General features: G+C 32.0%; 2 protein-coding genes across 2 annotated transcripts; both read right to left on the bottom strand.

The window, feature by feature from the left end:
• Positions 1–1048: 1048 nt before the first annotated feature.
• Positions 1049–6319, bottom strand: LOC137811400 (uncharacterized). The gene is made up of 9 exons (XM_068613132.2): positions 5895–6319; positions 5275–5475; positions 5075–5197; positions 4872–4909; positions 4650–4758; positions 2246–4525; positions 1983–2120; positions 1715–1812; positions 1049–1600 (listed from the first exon to the last, which is right to left on the bottom strand). The coding sequence occupies exons 1-9, from the start codon at positions 5970–5972 to the stop codon at positions 1357–1359; spliced, it is 3309 nt and encodes a 1102-aa protein (XP_068469233.1). The 5' UTR covers positions 5973–6319; the 3' UTR covers positions 1049–1356.
• Positions 6320–18682: 12363 nt separating this feature from the next.
• On the bottom strand, positions 18683–20668 carry LOC150029109 (uncharacterized). The gene is made up of 4 exons (XM_090297939.1): positions 20276–20668; positions 19985–20034; positions 19674–19885; positions 18683–19482 (listed from the first exon to the last, which is right to left on the bottom strand). Exons 1-4 carry the CDS (start codon positions 20666–20668, stop codon positions 18683–18685), a joined length of 1455 nt encoding a protein of 484 aa, XP_090154065.1.
• Between the last annotated feature and the right edge of the window lie 1012 nt (positions 20669–21680).

Raw genomic sequence — 21680 nt, 5'->3', positions numbered from 1 at the left:
GAGAGGCAAATACCGAGTGTGGTCTAAGGAAGTTACCAAGTAGGCGAATATATGGCTAGTTTAGAATAGCATATCTGATTAAGATATTCATAAGACAAAGTTGAGATTCTTCAATACCTATTTAACTTCGCTAAGTAGGTGAATATCTTTTTATTCGCAGATTACCAAAGTTTTCAAAAAAATAATAATTATGATTATACCAATGTAGGTATATATGGAAAGTCAATATCTAATCTTGGATATGTGGATAAGTTTCTAGAACTACAAGTCAACCTATATTTAAAATACAGAACACCACCTTAAATGAATGAGTTTGTGTGTCTTTCTATTTGCATTTTTTTTATCTCATTAATGATGTGTTTGGATTCAATAGGAGATTTGAGAGAGTTGATTTTGAGTGATTTGAAAAGAAAGTGAAGTTGTTTGAATTAGAGTATGTTAGTGTAGATTTGTGAAGAAAGTTTATTAAAGTTTGTGAATGATGTGATAGTTGTATGAAAATTGGTTAGTGAATTGATATAGATATAATAAATTTAAAATAATTATAAAAAAAATTAATATAAAAAATTTAAAAATTAATAAATAATAATAAAAATACATATTAATAATTAATTTTTAAATTAATTTTTATTTATTATTTTAATTATTCATTTTATTATAATATATATATATATATATTAAGTAGTATACTTATATTTATATTAAAATATAACTTTTATATATAATCAATTTATATATAATAATTTTAAAAAAAAAAACAACTTTCTTTCCAAATATCTTCACTTCACTAAAGAAATTTTGAAAAAAATAAAAATGCATTTTTTTTTCGTGATTTGCTATATTTTTTTTCTTTTTTTTTCAACTTTCCTTCAATACTCCTATTCATCCCTTTTCTTTACCTTTCTCTTCCTAAAAACAAACACACCCTAAATGTGGAACTCCTAACTATTCCCTTAATTCCTCACCAATTAAAAATTAAATGATGCCGGATATATATTTGCAAAAACCAAAATGTATAAAATTTATAATATAGGTCAGATAAGTCGAATTATAGCAATAAAAGAACTGATTTTTTACTAGTTATAGATACAATAATATGTGTATGTTTATAAAAGCAAAAAAGACAGAAGAGAGAACCATTGGCAACAAAATAACACTTGGACATTACAAACTGATAACTTTGCAAAACGGTGCCCAATGGGGAACACATTTACCATATGGAAGCAAATATGAAGACTAAGAAAGAAGAAGGAAAAAAAATAATACATGTATTTTACCATTGTACACATTAATTTATTCGTAATGATATGTGTTTGGTTTCTGCAACTATACAATGCAGAATACAAGATATGAGAATTAGCTTTTCTGGATACTCTTAAGATTCCGTACAGTCATGACAAGCTTTTGTCTTTCACCTTCTACCTCCGCAAAATTGAGGCTCATTTCTAAGTATCTCTCTTGCATCTCTTTGAGTTCGCTTTCCATTGATTTGTTTCTTTCCTTCAACAATGTTAGCTCAGTTAATATGTCACCATGGCTGCTATCTGCAGCATCGTTTATGCAGATTCCTGCTTCTTTCTTCTCTGACAACTTTTCCTCACTGCCATGGCCAGAAAATAATCAATAACTAAACTATTCAATGGGTTGAATTCATGAAATTTCAATTTTCAAGAGTAACGTAGACAAAACTGAGAAGGTAAAATAGTAGTCAAACCTCTTGAATAACAATTTAGCAGCATTGAGATGCTCAACTGTACTCCTTAAGTCTCCAGATATCTCACTGGAAGTAGTAATACTTGTATCCTGAACAACCTGTTTGAAGAATTCAATAGCTTCATAAATCAAGAATTCAATGATGAAAGTCTAATGTCGATGCCATTATTTGTATTTCAGACTTCGTGAAAAGAAACAGTTTTGTTCAATGAGAAATGAAGAAATGAAACTTCTCCAAAAATATAGTTAGACTGTACAAATGAGTATACCTTCTGCAAATCAATACTTCGGTTGAACTCCTCTACTTTGTTCTCCAGCTCCTCAATTTTGGTCTGGAGTTCCTTTTCCTTCTCCAAAAATGAAGTTTTTGAAGTTTTCAATGTTGTTTCCTTTGTCTGTATCAAGCCCTGCAATAAACAACCCCACCTCAATTACCACAAGTAAATTAATTTTCTCCCTAGAAAGCAATTAAACAAGAGTTTAAAAATGGATAGAAGATGAAATTTTGGGCATGAAGCATTTGAAATTTTACCTCAAGCGTTTTTATTTTCTCCCTCAGACTGGCTATTTCCTTTGAATTCTGAGTAACTGAAGCAGTTTTTTTGTTCTTTAGAATATTTGTAGTTCCATCGGTAAGTGTTGCGCGTGCATTACTTTCCCTAAACCTCTTATCGGAGCTGATTAAAGCATCATCTTTCTTCTTCAATTCACCCTTTAGCTGGAAAACTTGCTTTAGCAGTTTTTCTTTCTCCACTTCGTCCTTAGAAAAAGAGAGTTTCAGGTCATTGTACTGAGCTCTAATGGCCTGCAACTCTGACTGCAAGACTCTGACCTCAGTTTCTTTTTCATCCTTGATATGTATCATTCTGTTTAGCTCATTAAGTGACCCTTCTGCTTCCTTCTTCAGCAATTTAATTGTTCCCAACAGTTCATTTCTTTCCACAGTTCCTTTCTGTAAAAGTGTCTCAAATTCGTCAACTGATTTCTTCGTAAGTTCCAAGTCAGTTCTTAAAATTTCTTTATCTTGTACTTGCTCAAGTAAGCATGAAATCTCCATGTTAAGCTTTCCAATCTCAGCTTTTAGTAATCCGATCTCATTAGAGAAATCCTTACTAACTTGTTCCTCGTGCTTCTTCTGATTTTCAAGCTGTTTGGACTTGTCCTCAATTTCCAACAACATCTGTTGTATCTGCACTTTCATCATATCTATTTGGTTGGAAAGTTGGTTCAGTTTCACCTCATACTCAGCAGTAGTTGACTCAAGTTCTTCTTTCACTTTATGCAGCTGTTCCTCCTGTACACTTCTCTGTGCACGCACTTCACTCGCTTCTGTCAATGCTTTCATGGTGGCCTTCTCGTTCGCATCGAATGTGGTGGTCATTTGTGTAGAGAGCCTTCGGAATTCTTCTTGAAGCCTCTCAGCAGTTTGAGCATTTTTCAGTCTGGTCTTTCGCAAAGTTTCCTCGGCTTGAATAGCTCTTTGTTCTTGTTCAACTTTTTCACGCGTCACTGCTTCTAGATCAGCTTCAAATCCTTGAGCTTGCTTCTCCATTTCCTCTTCTAAATTTCTGATATGGGTTTCAAGTGCCTTGATGGTAGCTAGAGAATTTGTGAAATCTTCTGATTGTTCCTTTAGTTGATTTTCCAGATTCTTGATGTGAGTTTCAATGTCATTCATTGAAGAAGGAGAAGATGAACATTCATACTGCATTTTTAGCTGTTCTTGCAGTTCGCTTTGCTCCAGCTTATGTGCAAGGCCATGGTTTTCCTGCTTCAATATCTCATAGTCCAGTGCAAGCTGTTCCATCTGCATCTCTAACTCGTCTTTGTCTCTCCTGTACATATCTATTTCACCGTAGAGGTCTACTATTTTCTTCTCAAGTAAGTGTGTCTCCTTGGCTTCCGTGTGTTCCTTAACCAGCTCCTCCAATGCTTTCTGTTCTTCATCATCATCATCATCCGTTTCACATTTAGAGAGGTTTATCTTTTTCTCCGGGGAATTTTTATCCCGCTCGTTTGCACAGGAATGGTTACACTTACACATATCACTATTTTTCTGCTCCAACATTTCATCCAGGTCCTGCACAGCAAGAACTAGTTCGGCATTAGATTCTTGCATCTTCTTTAACTGTAACCGGAGATTTGCATTTAGGCCCTTCTCATAATCCAATTCTTGTCTTATTTCTTCTACAAGAGCATGAAGGTCTCCACCTTCCAATTGTGACCTGTTTCTCACTTGGGCCTCTTCCATGCGTTTCTGGAAAGACCTTAGACTCTCACATTCTTTCTTGAATGCATCCCTTTCCCCTTTCAAGGCAACAATTTCCTTTGTAAGATCCTGCCCTCTTTTGCATTCCTTCACAATTTGCTTCCTAAGGGTCTGTAATTCCAAGTCCGAAACATCCACCTGCCTGGCCAAAGCAGATACTTCAGCGTTGAGACTCTCAATCTCTAAAGGGGAAGGTTGTTGGGAGCGTTCCTTCAGAGGAGAATTATGATATGTTGCATCATCTATACTTAGCCTGTGCTCCGACCCGGCTGACCAGTCCCAGTGTGATCTCTGATGTACATCATCCATTGATGTTGAGGCACTGCGAGCAAGGTTTTGAGGTTCTGAAGCATGGTGGAGAACTGGATCTGGGAGAAACCCTTTGGTGTTGAGGTGAATGTTCTTTTTTCTTGGTCCAATTTCGCGGGGTGTATCAAGTCCAGAGCTGTCATCAGAACTTGACAATGTGATATCAGAGCCACTGGATGTTCTGTAATTAGAACTCAATTCAGTTCTATTCATAATTGCTTTGGCAGAGACATCCTGTGAAACAACAAAAGACATGGATACATTTGTACGAAAGGCCATGTCAGAGAAAAGTTATCATATAGGGTGAGACATAAAAGAGTGACAATAATTGTTTAGCCCAAGAGGGTGAAATTCTTACTTCTGAAGAATAACTTTTGCTGGTTTCATCCGTATCGCCATTGTTCAATTGGCTCCTTGAGCTCCTATCATCGGATTTCAGATTGGAAACTTGGCATTCATCTTCCTCTCTGCGAATTTTATTGAACAAGAAGAAACCGCATCATCAAAAACTGAGCTCAGGCAAACTCTTTAACCTGAAAGGTAAAAATAATAACATAGCAAAGCAACTCCCTCCTTGTACCTTCGAACACCGTTTTCTTGCAGCCTCTGAATGGATACCTGTTTTTTAAGCACCAAATAAAATTTACCTAGATCAACATTGCTTTGACTTATGGTTTACTCAAGTTTTTCATTAGCTTTTCCCTGAATTTTCAAGTAACTTTAACTCTGGACCACAACTCGTTTGGGAAAAAACAATCTGAAAATAAGAGAGTGAATACTAACATGCAAAACAGCATCGCAATGAGAAATCCTGATGGGAAGAGAGACAGATGAGGGCTTTGTGGCTTCCGCATAATTAGCAAAGTTTATAGAAACCTCCCCAATGGAACTAGCTTTTGGTAAACCCTGCATAAACGCGGAAACTAGATCACATTAAAAAAAACAATTAACAGTAAATGACGGAGAGGGAGAAAAATTCATACCGTTGAAACCAAAAAGTGATATATTCTATCACTGACTTTCCCTGTCTTAGCCTCCTGAACAAACTTCACAGTTTCATAAACCGGATTTTCCCATCTGCAAGTTCCATCTCGAACTGTAGCTTTCTCCAATTTCGTAGTTGGCTTTCCAATGTCCCCTGGAACTATAGACAGCACCAATGCATCCATTCCAGATTGAAACACCTGAAATTGAATTATCAAACACGATAACTCATTTACCAGGTTGATTCCCATCCCGTTATAATTCATCACTACGAGTACACCGTCAAAATCCAGATTCTATTCCAAACTTCCATTTTCATTTTTCAAGAAAACTAAAAAAAGGGTTAAAAAAAGTGTATCTTTTTCTTTAGATCACATAATGAAGAGTCTCAAGATACAATTCTGCTCCAGACAGATAAAACCACAATGGCTGATAAAACTGTCCCTCAAGCATTGAACTAGTTATTGTATATCTTTGAGTAATAGACTGGTGTGGTAATTGATCCACAAGTTTGATGGTTAAACATGGAGTCTGTTTTTTTCACTCAATTCAATCACAATTCTGGAGAAGAATAAGAAGAAGAAGAAGGAAAGTTGAAACTGAGAAATATGAAAGTGACCTGGGTGGCATGGAAATGCAGCTTGAAAACTGCTTTGACCCTGTTCTTGTCGCTCCTCCATCTCGCAGAACGAAACATCCTCTTCACTCACTCACTCACTCACTCCACTGCACGTGGATTCCTTGAATGTGGCTCAACTCATTGGGCCAAAGCGAAACAGAGAGAAGGAGGAAGGGAAACAGAGAATGAGGTGATAAAAAACAGAATCAGGTGGATCTGATGTTGTGTGCTTCGTTGCTCCTCTGTTGTTGTCGTCTCTGTTTGCAGCAACGGCTTTTAAGAAACAGATGATGACATACAGAAGTAAAAATATGTTTATATTTATACATTGAATTAAAGCGGAAGCTTCTGTTTCTAAAATATGGTAATTTTTAATTTCATTAAAGCAACAATTCGGTGGAAAAATGTTTATTTTTGGTAAAGAAGACGATGGTGTATTTTTTTCAGTTATATATAACATTTCACGGACCTGTGCTTTTATGGGACCGGACAATAACGTATCTTCTTGTGTTAGCATATGCCCATAATACCCTTTTTTGTCGGTTTCCTATGAAATTGAAAAACAACGATTCGGCTGCGTATGGAAATGGAATGGAGTGGTGCATAAGAATCTAACTGATTATTATTATTAACATAATATAACGAAGAAATGAAGGCGTAGGAGTAATCCATGGGAAAAGAAAAATTGTCTTGGCCTTGAAAGGGAAGTTAGACAAATTTTCTTTACAAACCTCAAATCCTCCCTGGAATTGGCTCCTTCTAAGAAGTGGTTCATAATGTAAGTAGCAACAAAAATCTCCATCGAGACAAAAGTATATGTGGTGCACTTCAACTATTCACATTTTGATAAATATTATTTTGAGTTAAATTAAAATTTATTTTTAATATAATATAATTAAATTTATAAACCGATTTTAGAAGATTGAACTATATATAAAAAAATATTATATTATTCTATGTATTTTTGTTATAGACAAGAGTTTTAACAATATCAGATCTAAAACATTCAAAATAGTCAAAATAGTCAAGAATATGTGTATTATTGGTTAGTGTGTAATCTGTTTTTCTTTCTTATGTATTCTTGGTTAGTGTGTAATCTATTTTTCTTTCTTATGTATTTTTAGTTAATGTGTAATCTGTTTTTTTTCTTGTATATTCTCTATACTAAAATCTCCACACTATCTTCTTTGTAGTTGGCATTGTTATTGACCTAATTCAATAATAAATATTGCTTTCTATTTAAGGTTGATTATTCATAATCTTTTGATTTGTGTTGATACTGACATTAATATCTTTAAATAAGAATATCAGTAAACAATTTGTTGATACGCGGTATTGATAAGCTCATGAGAGTAAAGTAGAACTTGGGAAAGATATACAAAATTAAGATTCACTCTTTTTAATTTTGGTCAAACATTATTACATGTTTTTGTAAAAGTCTACTCCGTATTGTTGTTTTTTACGACAATAATCATAACTAGATTTTAAGTAAAGTGTAAGAATAGCTTAACGAATATTTAATAATTAAAAATAATAAATGTTTATAACTTAATTATTTTAAATCACATTTAAATCCTTAATTAACAATTGATAGCACAAACATAGAAATATAAATAAAATTGACCGTACTTTAATGCTAAAAGTTATATTTATTGAGTGTAAGTTAATCTAATTTTAAAAACAAAAGTACTGTTAAATGTTGTGTTCATTAACTATAATATAATTATCAGACGAACGGTTTTCCTGTCAATGAAATTGATTATGACAAATTATTCTTGATTATATATTTATTGTGTGTTCAAATTTAATAATTAAAAGCATATATTAAAATATGCATTAAAATACTAAAGAAACTTATAATAGAACCTGGTATTCTTAAAGAGCAATGGTGATTGTAAAAGAAATTAGTAATTAAAAATGTGATTCAAATATTACTTTAGAATTAATTTAATTTAGAATTATGTTTAAAATAATAAAATAAATCTCTTTTTTCTAGTATTAATTAGAATATCATGATTTTTATCAAACAAACAAAAAAGAAATGTAGTTCACAAAAAGCAATGTCGCGATTTTAAGAAATTAAAAAAAAAAACAATATCGTATTTTTAATTTGCACCAGTAGGTATGCCAAGCTGTTTTTGCTTTTGTTTCATATGTTAAAAGTTCTGCTTTTTTTATTCAAATTCATATTTCGTGTACTTTGAAAAATTAATTTCTTTAATTTTGTCAACATTTATTTTTCCAAGCAATTTTATAAAAGCATAGTCAAATATTAAACACTTCTTTTGATGAGATTCAAATCATGATTTATTACTTTTGGTGGAATGCCGATTTCTTTTGATAAACCCAATTTATGTTTAATAAAGTCATGTTTTACTTATTTATTTGTTAATTTATATATATTCTTGTAACTTTCAGTATATATATGTGTGTTATATTTGTTTTTTTATGTAAGGTAAAAAAACTCATATTATAAACGATATTTACTGCTGCCTAATTTTTTTAGGGTTAAATATGTTTTTGGTCTATGTGCTATGATACTTTAGTTCAAACTTTAGACCATTTAAATATTTGTAATATGAAAATGATTGAAATAAGATATTATTTTGTATGTGAAATTGATTCAATTTAAGGTTTGACTTCATCAACCCATTAGAAGTAGTTACAATAGTCATCAGAATGCAACCAAAGTAACAACGAATTTTGAAAAACAAATAACAATCTTTAAAAAAATAAACTAACAATCATTTTGCATACAAAATGACATATTTCAATTATTTCTCATATATACACGAATGATTTAAAGTTTGAATCAAAAACAAAAATTAATTTCGTACAGATACAAAAATCAATAATCAATTTCGTACATGATGTAATTTTTGTTCCCTTTTTTTATTGGTGTATAGATATGTTGGTTTGTATGAGGATGATCTCATGACATATTCAATTTAAGTTGTATGATTGTTTGCCCGAGATGTCTTCCTCTGTATTAGCTAGAAAAGTTATGAATAGGCAGACTTAGGAGTAAGTCTAATGAGGAAAATTATGGTTGAGTTCATGTATAAGGTTGGATCACCCGTAAAGTGATTCATATTTATTATTTTTTATTGTCGATAAAAAAATTATTTTTTTATTCATAGAAATTAATTCATGTTAGGTAATTTATAATAATGTAAGTATTTTCTTTAATGAATTGAATTAGATAGCCTTTGACTAAAGAATTTGTATATAGTTATACAAGTGTGATTAGGATGACATAAAGTGTGACTCACTATTATAAATGGATTCTTTTAGAAGATTATATAATCATCCAATAATCCTTTTTAGAAGGTTAAGTACTTTTTAATTAGCAGAGGACCCAGTGAAGTAAGTAGATTTGTGTAATTTCTTTATTTGTTCTTTGTTTAATTAAAAAAAACTGCACCTTTAAACACATATCCATAAATTAACAATATATGGTGGTGATAGCAGACGAAAGTCTACGTTGGTGAGTGGGGTTTGTTTGGGGTTAAGAGAATAATTACTCCTACAAAAGAAAAATCCAACTCTCCAATTAATACCATAGTTTTCTTATTTCCTCTTATAATAAATTGAAAACGACTCTTCAACAAAATTTAACATTGTCTAATGTAATGTAGCTCAAAAAAAATGCTAACCAATCCTCCCCTAAATGCTTACTCAACAACAATATAATATAAATAAATTCTAAATAACTAAGTATAGAACATAAATTACTATCTTTATATAATAAATTTCTTGAAATTTTACGATTGTCAGTGTAAAAAAAATTGGTTTAATAGTGCATAACTGTTAATCACAGTATTTTTTAACAAATTTCTTCATAAAAAAATTAGGAAAGAAAAAATAAACTTCTATATAAACTAAAACTAATTGAAATCTTTCGTAAAATGTTTTTAATTAATTGATAAATTTTAGAATATAAAATTAATCCCTTGAATCACTGCTATTAACTCTTTTTCTTATCAAGTATACAAGTTTAACATGATTTACATATTTGTCGATGTTTTAGCTAATAATAAATATTTATTTTGTCTTGCGTGTATCGATTTAAATTCTAGGTAGATTTATTATTTTTTATTTTAATTAAAAAAAATGTTTTTTTTACGTTAACTTCAAACACTAATATAAATATATATGTCAAATAAAATAACAACAAAACCTCACTTTGTTGAATTCACATAAAGGATGTTAGTTACTTAGACAGTTAGAGCTAGATTAAGGGGCAAGTTATGGTGCAGGAGTGTTTTCAGATTCCGAATTATTGTATATATAATTTAATTTTAATGAAAAAATATTTTTAATATGATATTTTGAATAAAAATATGGTCAGTTAATAAAGTTTGCAGCTAGCTACTTATGCAATCTACATTTATTTGCAGAACTGATTGTACAATATGAAAAACTATTAAAAGAAATTAACTTCCCAAAATGGAAGTCTTTAATATTTATAGTTAGGAAAAGAAAATCACCACTATTGATAAAAAAAATTCTGATTTTTTTGGATTATTAATGCTCATTATTTATTATGACTGTGAGGATCTAGTATTCAAGAGTTATAAATTTAAGACTTAATTTTATTCAATCTTCCAATTAAAATATGTAAATATAACATGGAATTTAAAAATTTATATTTTAATTAAAATTATCTCTTACGTGAAACTAAATTTAAAAAAAAAACTTAAAATTAACATGACATAATAAAATGAAAAAAAAAATGAACATCTCATATAATAACAATTAATTTATTTAAACTTGCTTAATAATTTCTGAATATATAAAAGTTCTATAATTACGTTCACTGGTTAAATTTTGCGAACTATTAGAATATAATTTAAGAACTAGTTTAACTGTACATTAGAAATAGTTTTATTATTGAGATGTTATATTTAAACACTAATTTGTATTTTTTATATATTAAAAAGCTAATACATATATTATTTCAAAGGTGCTCACTTTAAAAAGACGGTCATTTACCGGTTTTAAATGAATCTTTATGTAACTATATTGATGCCCAAATTTTATGCCTACACTTCATACTTTCTCTTTTGTTACTAAAAAATGGGTTTTTTTTTCAAATTCTTTTAACAATTTATTAATATTAGAATTAAAATAATGCACATTAATTATTGATGAAGATGAAAAACCTTTCACTATAAAATTTCTCTAGAAATAAAGAAATTTATTCGTATAATAAAAATATAATGAAAAAAAATCAATTAGAATAGATAAATGGTTTAACTTTTGGTACACTATTATTTAATTATAAATTAATATTTATAATTATTTAGGGGGCAACAAAGAAATCATATTTAATGGCATTCAAATTAGCCCAAAGACTTTATTTCTGTTACACCAATTTGTGTATTTGTTAGTTTGAGGAAGGTGATATTAAGGTTTGTTTGGGGCCCAGAATTATCCAAGTAGTATCTAGGTGATGACAGTAGTAAGTGCTTAACCATATATACCACATTGAATACTTTTATTTACTCCCAAAATACTAAAGTTGTTAAATGCTTGGGAAGAAATTGACATAAATGATTTGTGTGCATGAGTAACTAGTTAGATAGTTGCAGAGATGGTTGATTTTGTTGTACATAATAAATAGTGGTGAAATTTGATGGTTGGAGAGAAAAAAGGAAGAAGCGGAAGATGGAAGTTGAGGGCGATTTAAGTGAAAGTTGGATTGGTGAAGAGAGGTAGGAAGGAGGTGCTTTGGTTTGGTTGGCCACTTAATTTACTTGCCTTTAAAGCTGGTAATGCGCAAGGTGTGATGCTGCTACTAAACTTTCAGATGAGTCAATGAATTACCAAAGTTTGCAGGGTCCAATTTCAAGCGTGCATCTGCAGTCACAACTCACCAGATTGGAAGACAACTCAACCGCACCATCGCTTTACACATACATATATTCTACTTCTATTCTTTACAAACATTAACATTTTTGCATCTCATCTATTCATGCCCAATGGAAAACGCCTTATTACTTCATGTTCCAATGCCCAACATCTATGTGTTTCTTTTCATTCTCCAAGTGCTGCGGTTTATAATCAATCCATCCACCCACATGCATACCTTCACCTTACCTAAGTATCTCTTAAAGAAAGTGAACTTTTTAAGTCTATCTTATATAATATAAGATGAGACGGTAAGGGAGTGAAGATATATATATATTAAGTATGGTTTTCAACTAACTACAAAACTTAGCGAACAAAATTTTCGGAATTAGAACAATAATAAAAGGTAATAACAATGTCCGTGAAAGGGTGGGTAGAATGGTAGCTGTATGACTGTCTATAGAGTCAACCTACAGGGAAAAGAGGAATATTCAAAGGGTGATTACAGGAAGAAGGATTAAGAGGAAGAAGAAAAATATCACAAAGAGGTCATACCCAAATCTTGTCTGTCCCTTAGGTCATACCCAAATCCTGTCTGCCCCTTAGATCATACCCTGCGAGCCTCTTATTGGTTGTACGTATTATGCTGCTTCTTCTTATACCCTCAGTGTGCATGCCCTCATTAACGTGTAAACTTTTTCTAATTGTCTGGCCAATTACCAAAAATCCCTGCTTTTTAGTTCTTTTTCCTTTGCTGCCCTTTGTGTCCGTAACAACATAAACTTAAATCTACTTATTTATTATAAATTTATCTATAATCGATTAGGGATCTTGAACACACTTCACTTACGTTCAGACTTTTCAACTCGTATGTTAGACTATGACCGATAGTAAGATAAGTCCAATAAACTCTCATTAGAATAGACTCGATAACATCTTAATAGACTTTAGTCCTAACTTAATTTAACAAAACAGATTCATAAGTTGAAATTTGCACTCATTTATACCTATATCATAAAATAGAGGAGGTCTAATAGTCTCTTCTTCTACCCAATAATTTCACCTGTGCAGTTTTTTGGCCACCTGCTTCTTCTTTTCCTACAAGCTGAACTCCAAGTTCTAGATGTATATTAGAACCGTGTGTTAAAGTTTCCAACTATTTTTGTTAATTCGTGGCTAATTGCCCAAGTGTATTATAAAGACTTGAAAAAGACTTGATTTTTTAGAAGAAAAAAATGGGAAGCATAAAGAAGTAGATGCTATTTTATAATGATTTTATTTGTTTATTTTGCATAGCATCATTACGCGCAGGCTGGTTGGTCCCATTGCATATTTTCAACGAGAATGAAGCCTACTCTGCTTTGTTCATGATGATTTCCACTTTTCAGCTTTATAACAAAATTCCATTGGATGCAAATTTTATATTTTATTGGTTCATTAATTCGCATCTTAAAGGAACCCCTTTCAGGCATAATATTATCAGCAAATCATCTTCTGAAAGAATCAGCAGAGAAATGAATGGAAGGGCTGAAATAAGATACATGGTTTTGCAGTTTCCACCAAACTGCATTACTACGTAGGAACTAATTGGACATGTGAACTAATTGTGACAAAGATTAAGAAGTTGCCTGTTACTTAACTTTGTCTGGTTTTGTCGTGTAGATAATATACCTTGCTTAACCATCATGTCAGGGAAGGTATATCTACAAAATTTCATGATCAATCGAAGTGAATCACTGACAAAATGTATCAATCTGCTGCTAACAAGTGCTAAAGCAATTTCTTCGCTGTCATAAGAGTATGTAGAATCATATTCTATAAAATGTGAAACTTTGGTTTCATCGGATGCCAAAGTTAATTTTTTTATTTTGAGATCCTTTCCTTCCAGATCAAGAATTTCAACTTCTAAGATATTGATTATCTCCACTTGAGCAGTTAAATTGTGAAGATTAGGTGAAACAAACTTCCTAATTTGAATGTTCAATTGTGTATGTGTACATAAATTTTGTTCTCGAAACTGGATTGGAACTACGAGAACGATCGTCTTCTTTTTGGTCAGTCTACCTTTCTTTCCTTTCACTTGAATGATCTCTTCATACTTCTCTCGCTTCTCTACTACTCGCCTCAGTGAACTCCAAGTTCGGATGACACCTGCAAAAAACATTCTGACGTTGAAGTAAGATTTCGGTGTTCGGCACTTAGTGCTATTAGTACTAAAGGATGACATATCTGATTCTTAGAATTTGTGCCTATTTATATGATTATCGTGACCCTTCGTTATTATATCAGATTAAGATTTTAAATCATGATTAAAAATATATTATTTTATGCTTAATTGTTGACTAATCTCGTTAATTCTCTATTTAGATATAATAATTTCAGTTGTTTTAATCGACCTTGACCAGATACTGAGCCTCCAGTTATGATTCCTGACCAGTACTAACTCATATCAGTATCCAAATTTGCTCACTTTATTGATTGTTAATTACTGTATGAATTTTAAGATCATGTTCATTTTTTACTACTATTAATAATTCTCATTTATTTTACCAAATTATTTATGAGCTCACTTGGGTGTAAGGAAAATAAAACAAGTTAGTTGGAAGACAAAAAATATCCACCCATCAATATCAGAAGTAATTGGCTAGCTCTGTTTCTTTGATTTACTGTTGTTAATACTCTCGTGAATATGGCTGTGTTAGTTTAGGCCATTCACTTTATCTCTTTCAGTAACGTGACTACAATGAGATCAAATGAAATCTTCCACGTATTTGCTCCATCATGCAGCCTAGGAAGATATTTATGTTCTACTTTATTTTTGTTTTCAGTTAGAAAAAAGACAAGGTTGAATGAGAGTAAGTGATTATAATGGAGAAGAGGGTGTAGAGTGCAGAAAAGTGATGAAGTTGTTTTGCATGTGTGCACAGAGGAAGAAGACATGACAAAAGAAGGTGTTCACATGAAGCATGCAAGTCCATGTCATATATACAATCTTACACTTTATTATACTTAAAAAAATAAATAATATTTTGTTAAAATGTGAAATATAAAGAGATAAATAATTTTAAAATTATAATATTAATTCATAATTATAAGTTAATGTGAAGTTGTCGAAGTGACATTTTAATATTATTGAACCATTAGTTTCACAGTACACTTAAAAGACTACTACATAACACATATCTCAGCTACTTGCACATCCCTCCATTACATATTAAAGCACATTAAATGTTTTCACATAAAATATATCACGTTTGCTTTCTAAAAGGACATGCTTTAGTCGAACTTTTCTTTTTAAATTTTAACGATATTTTCTAATTTAACAATTTTTAAAATTTAAGAAACAATATAATGTGTTTAATGTTATTTAACATTTCTTTTATAAATAATATTTAGTAACTATTTAACGTTTCAGTCGTCTCCAATGTAATTTAATTTAAAGTTAATTTTCATAGACATATTAGAAACACAAATGGTGAAAGCCATGTGCGCTCGTAAAAGAGTGAAAGTAAGAAAGAATATATGCAAATCCAATGTAAAAAAGTGAAGGCAAGGAAAGGGGAATGAAAGATAAAGGAAAAGAAGAAGAAAATGAGAAAAAATAAATAAAAATATCACACAGTATTTAGCCAAAGGTATAAAGAATTCACGTGATTAAAGAAATCCTATGACTATTTTTTCCTTTAATTGTTTTTAATGGGTACCCCTACATTCTTCATCTCATCATCACACATTAAAAGAGGACGAGACAGATGTCGATTTTGGGCAAGAAATTTATTCATTTCACGGATGTTATAGCCAGATGTACTTTAAGGCTTCAATTTTTATTTCCAAATACTATGGTTTATGCCACGAGAGGTAAGTGGTCAAACTAGAGTAATCAAACTATTTTTTTTCCACTAAAACAATTGAGACAACAACGTCAAAATATAACTACAACGAATAAATACTAATATTTACAACAGAAAAATTAAAAAAAATAAGAAAAACATAAAAAAAATTAATTATTTTTAAAAATAAAAAATTATAAATTTTTATAAATAATTAAAATATTAATATTTATTGGATTTAAGGTGAAACACAATTGTCAAATAAACATCAATCAAAACAATTTTCTTTCATACACGAGATACTTAACAATATGAGCATTTCTCTTAATAAAATCCAAATATTGATTTGCTACATTGTGCTCGCAAAAGTAACATCTCTGATGAGTTTTGTTGGTGGGTGTTCCTAGACTACGATGGATTTTTCACATTTTATTTTCCTTTCTCGTGTTCTTGTTTTTGCCAACCACGACTTGTTTAAGACTATTTCTTCCTGTATCCCCCTAGGTTCTTTTGGCACCTCCATACACAACATGAAAATATCTTTTTAAACTTTTTGTGTCACCTCCATAAAATAACTTTCGGATTATGTAATCCATATATGCATTTAAAAGAGACTTCCGGAGAATGTAATCCAAAAGTTAAAAAAGACTTTCAGATTACATAATTTGGAAACTAATCATGCATCTGAAAAAAGACTTCCGGATTATGTAATCCGAAAGTTAATTATGAATTTAAAAAAAGACTTTCAAATTACGTAATCCAGAATATTATGGAGGGGTATTTTTGAAAATATGAAAATGTATGGAGGTGGGAGAAGAATATATGGAGGTGCAGGAAGAAACAGCCCTTGTATAATCTGCAATTTTGAAATTTGGATTACGGCCCAAAATGCTTTTGTTTGTGCATCTTGTATTGGGCTGGGCTCGATCATGGGAGAAACACATTGAGGAGTTACAAACAATTTATTTATTAAATATAAAAAAATATTAAAGATCTTCCATATATTATTGATAAAAAATAATAAATATAAACTCTACTTTATAAATCAATTTTACAATATTAAATTAAATTTAAATAAAAAACAAAATACAATGAAATAAGAATGCGAAAGATGTTAGCAAGAAAAAGAACAAAAATATCCTAAATCCTAACACAAAATAGAAAAAAAAAATATTAATTCATTAGCAAAGCCTTGTTGCACTCAACATTTACAGAAACCCTGCAACACAAATGCAGAAAAGACCTAACAAGTGTTTTGTGATGTCAATAAGAAATTGCACAATGTTTATTGAACACAATGAAGTAAAAGTGTGATCCATCATAGCATGCTCCTAATACGATTATAATTTTTGAAATGTGATGAAGAAGAATTCAGCAACACCAAGAGAATGAAAGTGTGCAGTGGTGAGAAAGAAAAGCGTAAAGCAAAACGTGAAGAATACGGGAAGAGAGAGCAAGAAAAAGAATCAGATATAGTATGTTATTGTTTCTGTGTAAAAGATACAAATAAAAGGTAATATAAAAGAGGCATGGGCTAACAAAATAAGGCCTAGAGAAAAGCGTTACACAAAGAAAATATAGGGCCCAAGAAGAATCCCAATAATATGATTAACACCCTCCCTCAAGCTGGGAATATATATCCTTCATTCCTAGCTTGGACTTAAGGTTCTTGAAAACAACAGGTGCCATGGGTTTAGTAAGAATATCTGCAGTTTGAAAGGCAGAAGATATAGGAAGCAATTTGAGGAGACCGATATTAAGTTTTTCTCTGACAATGACAATCGATCTCTATGTGTTTGGTTCTCTCGTGGAAAACCTGGTTGGATGCAATTTGAATGGCTGACTGATTATCGCAGTAGAGGGTGGCTGGTGAAGTGAAGGTGAGACCAAGGTCTTGAAGCATGTAGGTTAACCACTGAAGCTCACTAGTAGTAGCTGTTAGGGCTCTATATTCTGCTTCAGAGGAGCTCTTAGAAATTGTTTGCTGCTTCTTTGATTTCCAGGAGATCAGAGACTCACCCAAAAAAACAGAAAAACCAGTTATAGATTTTCGAGAATCAGAACAATTGGCCCAATTTGAGTCACTATTAGCTTTTAAATGGATAGGACTATTGTTAGAAAGAAAAATACCAGAACCAGTGTTGCTTTTGAGATACCTTGATATTCTGAAAGCAGCTTGTTGATGAAACTTGGTGGGTGCAGAGACAAATTGGTTGAGATTGTTGACACTGAAGGCAATGTTGGGTCTAGTGTTTGTAAGGTAGATTAAGCGCCCAATAATTTTGCAGTATGCTGAGGTTTTGTCTTCATTGAGAGGAATACCTTCGGTTGACGAGAGGCGGGAAGAATGTGTCATAGGTGTAGGCATAGGTGCACAATCTTGCATTCCCGTTTCATGAAGAAGATCTATAGTGTATTTTCGTTGAATAAGATGAATTCCAGAACTGTTGCGGGCTACCTCGAGGCCTAAAAAGTAGGTGAGATCACCCAAATTCTTGATCTTAAAGGTCTGGTCCAGCATGTTGGTTATGTTAAGAATCTCAACACGATCATTCCATAAGCACAATATCATCCACATAAACAAGAATAATAGTAATGTTAGTGTCATGACGTTTTAAAAATAATGAATGATCAGCTGAAGATAAAATGTAGTTTTGTGAAATTAAAAAAGTTGACAGCTTTTCATACCATTGTCTTCCAACTTGCTTAAGGCCATAAAGAGACCACTGAAGTTTACAAACACTGTTGTTAGGAAGAAGAAGCCCAGGGGGAGGCTGCATGTAAACCTCTTCATGCAAGTCTCCATGTAGGAATGCATTATTAACATCCAATTGTGTAAGAGACCAGTTATATGCAGCAACAAGAGTAAGAAGGAGACGAAGAGTAGTTAATTTTGCAACTGGTGCAAATGTATCCAAGAAATCAAGACCTTCCAACTAGGGGTAACCTTTGGCAACCAAGCGTGCCTTGTAACGGTCTACAGTCCCATCTGATTTATATTTAATTTTATAAATCCATCTACAACCAATAGTCTTCTTACCAGGTGGAAGGGAAGTAATTTGTTTGATTGGCGTCAAAAGCATCTAATTCAGCTTTCATTGCTAGCTACCAATAGGTTTGTTGAGAGGCTTCATTATAGTTGTGTGGCTCCATATGAGATGAAATAGAAAGAATAATATGCTTAAAACCAGGTGATAAAGCATGGTATGAAACATAATTTTGAAGAGGATAGTTAGAACTTACATTGTGTATAGCTGGCAAATCAGTTTGAAAATCTTCTAAATAAGCTGGAGGTCTCCTTGATCTTGTTGAACGCCGAGGGGGAGTATCAACAACATTTTCAACAATTGTGGTGGCAGTAGTTTCAACAGTATAAGGTGTAGTAGAAAAAGAGAGATCACATTTTGAATCATAATTGGGAGGTAGAGGTAAAGACAGATTATTTGGATTCTGTTGAACATCAATAGTCAATTGATATGGAAAATTAGTTTCATGAAAAATAACATGTCTTGAAATCTCAATTTTGTGATTTTTAAGATTGAGAAAAATATAGCCTTTGGTGTGGTGCTGGAAACCAAGGAAAACACCATGAACAGAACGTGCATCTAATTTCTTTCTATGTGAAGTGAGAGTGTTAGAGTAGCATAAACATCCAAAGACACGTAAATTTGAAAGATCACAAAGATTACCATTTAGTTTTTCATAAGGAGAAATTTTTTGTAAAAGGGGAGTAGGAGTACAGTTAATTAAGAAAGTTGCATGCTGCACAGCAAAGTTCCAAAACAAATGAGGTAGATGAGCTTGAAAAAGTAATGCACGAGTCACATTTAAAAGATGTTGATGCTTGCGTTCAACAATGCCATTTTGTTCAGGGGTTTCAACACAGGTGGTTTGGTGAATTATACCTTTAGCAGAAAAAAAATCTTTCATAGCAAATTCAGCACCATTATCAATTCTAATAGTTTGAATAGTAGTTTTAAAGTGGTTTTCAATATAAGCAACAAAACTGACAATATGATTACGAACTTCAGATTTATTGTGCAAAAAAATGGTCCACATAAAGCGAGAGAAATCATCCACAATAGTTAAAAAATACCGGAACCTTGCATAGAAATAACAGAACACGGACCCCAAATATCCATGTGAATCAACTCAAAAGATTTTGAAGAACAGGAACTGCTTAAAGTAAAAGGAAGCTTATTCTGTTTAGCAGGATGACAAGTATCACAAACATCAAGCTTCTTAGCATAAATATAAGGGTATTTAGTGTTTAAAACCATCAATCTTTCATTTGAAACATGTCCCATTCTATGATGCCACAAATGTATGTCCTTAACAGTACAATGTAAAGCAGGAACAATATGAGGCGCAACAGTATTTCTAAAAGTATAATGTTAAAAAACATACAATCCAGTTCTAGCATCAACTAAACCAATCCTCTCTTTGGTTTGAGTGTCCTGTATCACACAGTTTATGGATGAAAAAAATTAAATTGCAGTTGAGATTAGAACACAATTTAGAGGTGGAAATCAAATTAAAAGCAAATTGGGGAATGTACAGGACATCAGTAAGGTAGAATTTGAGATTAAAAACAATCGTACCAGAATTTTTAGCAAAAATATTTTGGCCATTTGGTAAACTAATTTGAACAAGAGTTATACTTTTATATGTATTAAAAGCAGATAAAGAGGTGCAAACATGATCTGTTGCCCATGAATCTAAAATCCAGTAATTTTCAGTTTTCTTTATACTATTGGAAGCATGAATGTTACCCATGGGAGATTGGTCCGTTGCTTTGTTTGTGAGATCAACAGTGAAGGATCCCACCTGTTTCACATGAGTTGGATTTGTTGGAGTGTTGCAGGAATGTTGCTTGAATAGTTCGGACAACACTTGATATTGTTGTCCAGAGAGATAAAAATCTCTATTTTCCTGTTTCTTTTGAGAATGCTCAGAAACAACTTCATCAGTAGTAACAAAAGTATTAATTTGACCAGTTTTACCATTGTAGAATTTGTACCCAGGAGGGTATCCATGCTTTTTGTAACAAGCGTCAACCGTATGACCATTTCTACCACAGTGAGTACACATTTTTCTGTTATTTTTATAAGTCCTATTATCTTGTCCAGGAAAACCAACTTTACGGAAACACACATTCTCAGTGTGGCCAGTTTTTCCACAAAAACACAAACACCAAAAGCATTATTACGATTGGAACTAACACTATTAATATTGGTTACAGAGAAGTTGTTAGCCAGTTGACGTTCTTACTGAGCCACTAAAGAAAAAATATTGGGAATAGGTGGTATGGGTTCCATTAAAAGGACATGGGACTTGATGTTATGGTATTGTTCATTTAACCCACGCAAGAATTGCATAACTTGATCCTCACATTTTCTTTGACTAATAATCGAAGCAACAGAACAAGTACATTTAGTTTGACAAATGCACACAGGATTGGGTCTAAAATTGTCTAGCACATCCCAAATGATTCTAAGTTTAGTAAAATATTTTGTAACAAACAAATCTCCTTGATTTAAAGATACTACTTCAGATTGCAAGTCAGAAATTCTAGATAGATCTCCCTGGGAATATCTAGTTTTTAAATCGGTCTAGACATCAATGGTCATATCCATCCATATAATACTCTGTCTAATAGGAGTAGAGACATAATGCACTAGACAACCATGTTGTTACACCTTTGCTAAGCCGAACACGTTGGTTCGTTCTTAGCTGGGCAGGGATGTGAACCAAGAATGAATTCCACTTTGTTCTTTGCACTCAGCGTCGTCACCACTGATGTGCTCCAAGAATGATAGTTTGTAGAGTCGAGCACCGGTGACACTAAGGGGGCAGCAGGATTTTCATTTGGATGTAGGTAAAGGAAACTATTCACCGATTGGCTCTGTTGCTTTGAATCTCCTTCCGCCATACCTAAAGAGAAAATCAGAAAAAAAAAAAATTAGGGCAAGAAAACAATTTAGAGAAAGAAATTTCAAAGTGCACATACCATAATACGATTATAATTTCTGAAATGTGATGAAGAAGAATTTAGCGGCACCAAGAGAATGAAAGTGTGCAGTGGTGAGAAAGAAAAGCGTAA

Source organism: Phaseolus vulgaris, chromosome 2 (genome assembly GCF_051622355.1).
Source record: "Phaseolus vulgaris cultivar YP4 chromosome 2, ASM5162235v1, whole genome shotgun sequence".
Lineage (NCBI taxonomy): Eukaryota > Viridiplantae > Streptophyta > Magnoliopsida > Fabales > Fabaceae > Phaseolus > Phaseolus vulgaris.
The sequence above is the reverse complement of the archived record's forward strand: the minus strand, read 5'-3'. Positions and strand labels throughout refer to the sequence as shown.

What these genes read in the sequence shown, in the direction of transcription:
- LOC137811400 (XM_068613132.2), bottom strand. Translation starts at nt 5,972, where the DNA reads ATGTTTCGTTCTGCGAGATGGAGGAGCGACAAGAACAGGGTCAAAGCA. An exon ending in ATTGCGATGCTGTTTTGCAT is followed by an intron (nt 4,910 to 5,074) that starts GTTAGTATTCAC and finishes CTTAAAAAACAG; the next exon opens with GTATCCATTCAGAGGCTGCA. An exon ending in CAAGAAAACGGTGTTCGAAG is followed by an intron (nt 4,759 to 4,871) that starts GTACAAGGAGGG and finishes TAAAATTCGCAG; the next exon opens with AGAGGAAGATGAATGCCAAG.
- LOC150029109 (XM_090297939.1), bottom strand. Translation starts at nt 20,668, where the DNA reads ATGTGTACTCACTGTGGTAGAAATGGTCATACGGTTGACGCTTGTTAC. An exon ending in GTTGATGCTAGAACTGGATT is followed by an intron (nt 19,886 to 19,984) that starts GTATGTTTTTTA and finishes GTGGCATCATAG; the next exon opens with AATGGGACATGTTTCAAATG. An exon ending in TATTTCTATGCAAGGTTCCG is followed by an intron (nt 19,483 to 19,673) that starts GTATTTTTTAAC and finishes TTTCTGCTAAAG; the next exon opens with GTATAATTCACCAAACCACC.